The sequence below is a fragment of the Cyprinodon variegatus genome, unplaced genomic scaffold (assembly GCF_000732505.1).
Source record: "Cyprinodon variegatus isolate N-32 unplaced genomic scaffold, C_variegatus-1.0 Scaffold1242, whole genome shotgun sequence".
NCBI classification, from domain to species: domain Eukaryota; kingdom Metazoa; phylum Chordata; class Actinopteri; order Cyprinodontiformes; family Cyprinodontidae; genus Cyprinodon; species Cyprinodon variegatus.
The window spans coordinates 145,357-147,897 of record NW_015151695.1 but is presented as its reverse complement, the minus strand read 5'-3'; the positions used below and the strand labels follow the sequence as shown (position 1 = coordinate 147,897).

At 44.2% G+C, this 2,541-nt stretch overlaps 1 protein-coding gene across 1 annotated transcript in view; it reads right to left on the bottom strand.

The window, feature by feature from the left end:
* The window catches only part of ttc27 (tetratricopeptide repeat domain 27), a 74,883-nt gene that overhangs the window by 47,736 nt on the left and 24,606 nt on the right, over positions 1-2,541 (bottom strand). Inside the window, exon 7 of the mRNA XM_015401636.1 lies at positions 109-175. Within this exon, the coding sequence (XP_015257122.1) occupies positions 109-175 (67 nt within the window). The remainder of the gene's footprint in view (positions 1-108; positions 176-2,541) is intronic.

Sequence of the window (2,541 nt, the reverse complement as noted above, 5' to 3'; positions counted from 1 at the left end):
TAAATTTCGTCTGGTCTTAGTCTCGTTAACAAAAATCATCCTGGTTGACGAAATTAACACTGCTGAGAACCAATTCATTCAAGTTAGAAGAAGAACATAAAGACTTACAGAAGTGAAGGCCAGCAGCTCTTCCTCTGTTAGTTTGTGAACAGGGTTGTTCTTCTGGAAGTCGGTGCTGAAAAAAAACAGAACAGATCAAGACACACTTCTATAGACCTGCTGCTATAGAAAGAAGAGAAAAGAAATCAGAGTATAAACAAGCCTCTGACAGTTTTACCCAATGAGTTACTGGTTAGGTCAGGGTTATGTGTGAAAACAGAAGTGATTTACTGGGTCCAGACCTGGAGTCACACTGGCCAATTAACCAGAGCTACTCCGTGACCTTACTGCTTAAAGCACGCATTTCCTTGTCCATGCAAAGTGTGACGTGCTGCCTAACAATCCTGACTCCTGCTAGATGCTGTAGACCTCTGCAACAACAAATGGCCGCACCGCGGTTATATATGACAAGATAACAGCTGTTCTTTAACACCAGAGTCAGCTGGGCAAAATTTCTAATTACTGATAAACTCTAAAGTCTTTTTTTGTGTCGCATTAAGCCAATATAGCTATGGGAATAGATATCCAAATACAACACAGATAGAAAGGGGGGTGAGAAAGAATGAGAGGATAACAACTATGAGAAGAGAGAGAGAGATAGAAAGGCAAGAGTTCGTGAAGGGAGAGAGAATAAAACAGCTAAAATAGAACCAGAAGATCTAAAGTAACTTCTAGAATCTGGATGAAACAACAGGAACAGAAAAAAGAACAGCAAAAGAAGACAACAGACAGCCAACGTAAACATTAACAAAAAGTTTCCAGAGGAGCAGGTATCCCTTAGCTGTCCGTGTGTGGAAGGAAAACCTGATGAGGGGGATGGAAACCATATTATTCAGGGTGGGATATATCTGTAGCTACAGCAGTATTTAGTATCAGTGTGAATCCATGAACATCTGCAACCAAACTCCTGTGATATGTATGCATGGGCATTACGGTGTATAAAGGATTTCCAAAGCTTCTTCTGAAGAAAAGTATGATCAATAGCAGGTGTGGGCGGCCCCAGACTCACCCTACAGGGCCCAGACCAATGAAGAGGCGATCCTGGCCCCAGATACCCAGAGGAACCCCAGATCATTGGGACACATTGAGGACAGACAGAGGGATGGCTGCACCCACCTCAGAAGGACAGACGAAAGCCCCCAGATCCCGACCCATGATGGGCACAAACCCCACAGGGGCCCAGTCCCTGAATGGAGTGACCGGAGATACCATAATGCCTAGGTCGCTAGGGGCCGCAGCAGCGAGCCCATGAGCTCCACCAGCGGCAGGTCACACTCAAGCCAGACCCGGATGAGAGCCTAGGGATCCGAAAAAAATCCCTGCAATGCACACGTACAAAGACATCAAACCATAGATGTCCAGAAATTAAGTTAGGTGCAATAAGGTGGAATGGCACATGAAGAAAAGGAGGTGGGAAAAGTCATTTAAAGCCAAGAAAGCAGCAAAATCTCTCAGTGATTTGAAAGCAATCCTGCAAATTAATATCAGCTTCTTCAGTCCCGAATGATGGCCTCTAAAAAGGTTTCTCTGGCACCACATCTTATGATGGGTAAAAGTAAAGAGCTTTCTCAAGACCTTCACCATCTTAAAGATAGCATTGGTTCCAGAAGGATTTCTAAACTTCTGAGCAATGTTAGGGCCACAACCTGGAAGTGGAAAGAACATCATTCCACCACAAACGGAACTACACCAGGTGCACCTCACAAGATTTCTGACAGAGGAGTGAAGAGAATGATCAGAACAAATGTCCAAGAGCCAAAGACCACTAGTGGAGAGCTTCAAAAAGACCTGGATTTAGCAGGTACAATTTTTTTTAAAGTGAACAGTTATGCACTCAGACGCTCTAGCCTGTATGCTTGCTCACCACGCAAGACTCCACTGCTGAAGGAAAAGCATGTTGGAGCTCATTTAAAGTTTGCTGCACAACATTTAGACAAGCCTGTGAAATACTGGAAGAATATAGTCTGGTCAGATGAGACCAACATTGAACTCTTTGGCCGTTTAGAATTAGCCTGACTAGCAGTAGCATGTTGGTGGCCTGCAGTTTAGCTGTTGGTCTATGTGGAATACCTGTAGCAGTCAATGTTTCTTCAATCTTTGTGGCATTATTTATATTCTCTCGACAAATTATCCCAGATTAGGAGGCAGGTTGGGGGACAGATTGGGAGGAATATTGGGAGACAGATTGGGTGGCAGATTGGGATGAAAAATTGGGAGGTAGATTTGGAAGTAGATTGGGATGAAGAATGGGAGGCAGATTGGGATGAAGATTGAGAAGTAGATTGGGAGGCAGTTGTGGAGGCAGATTGGGATGAAAAATTGGGAGGTAGATTTGGAAGTAGATTGGGATGAAGAATGGGAGGCAGATTGGGATGACGATTGAGAAGTAGATTGGGAGGCAGTTGTGGAGGCAGATTGGGATGAAAACTGGGAGACAGATTT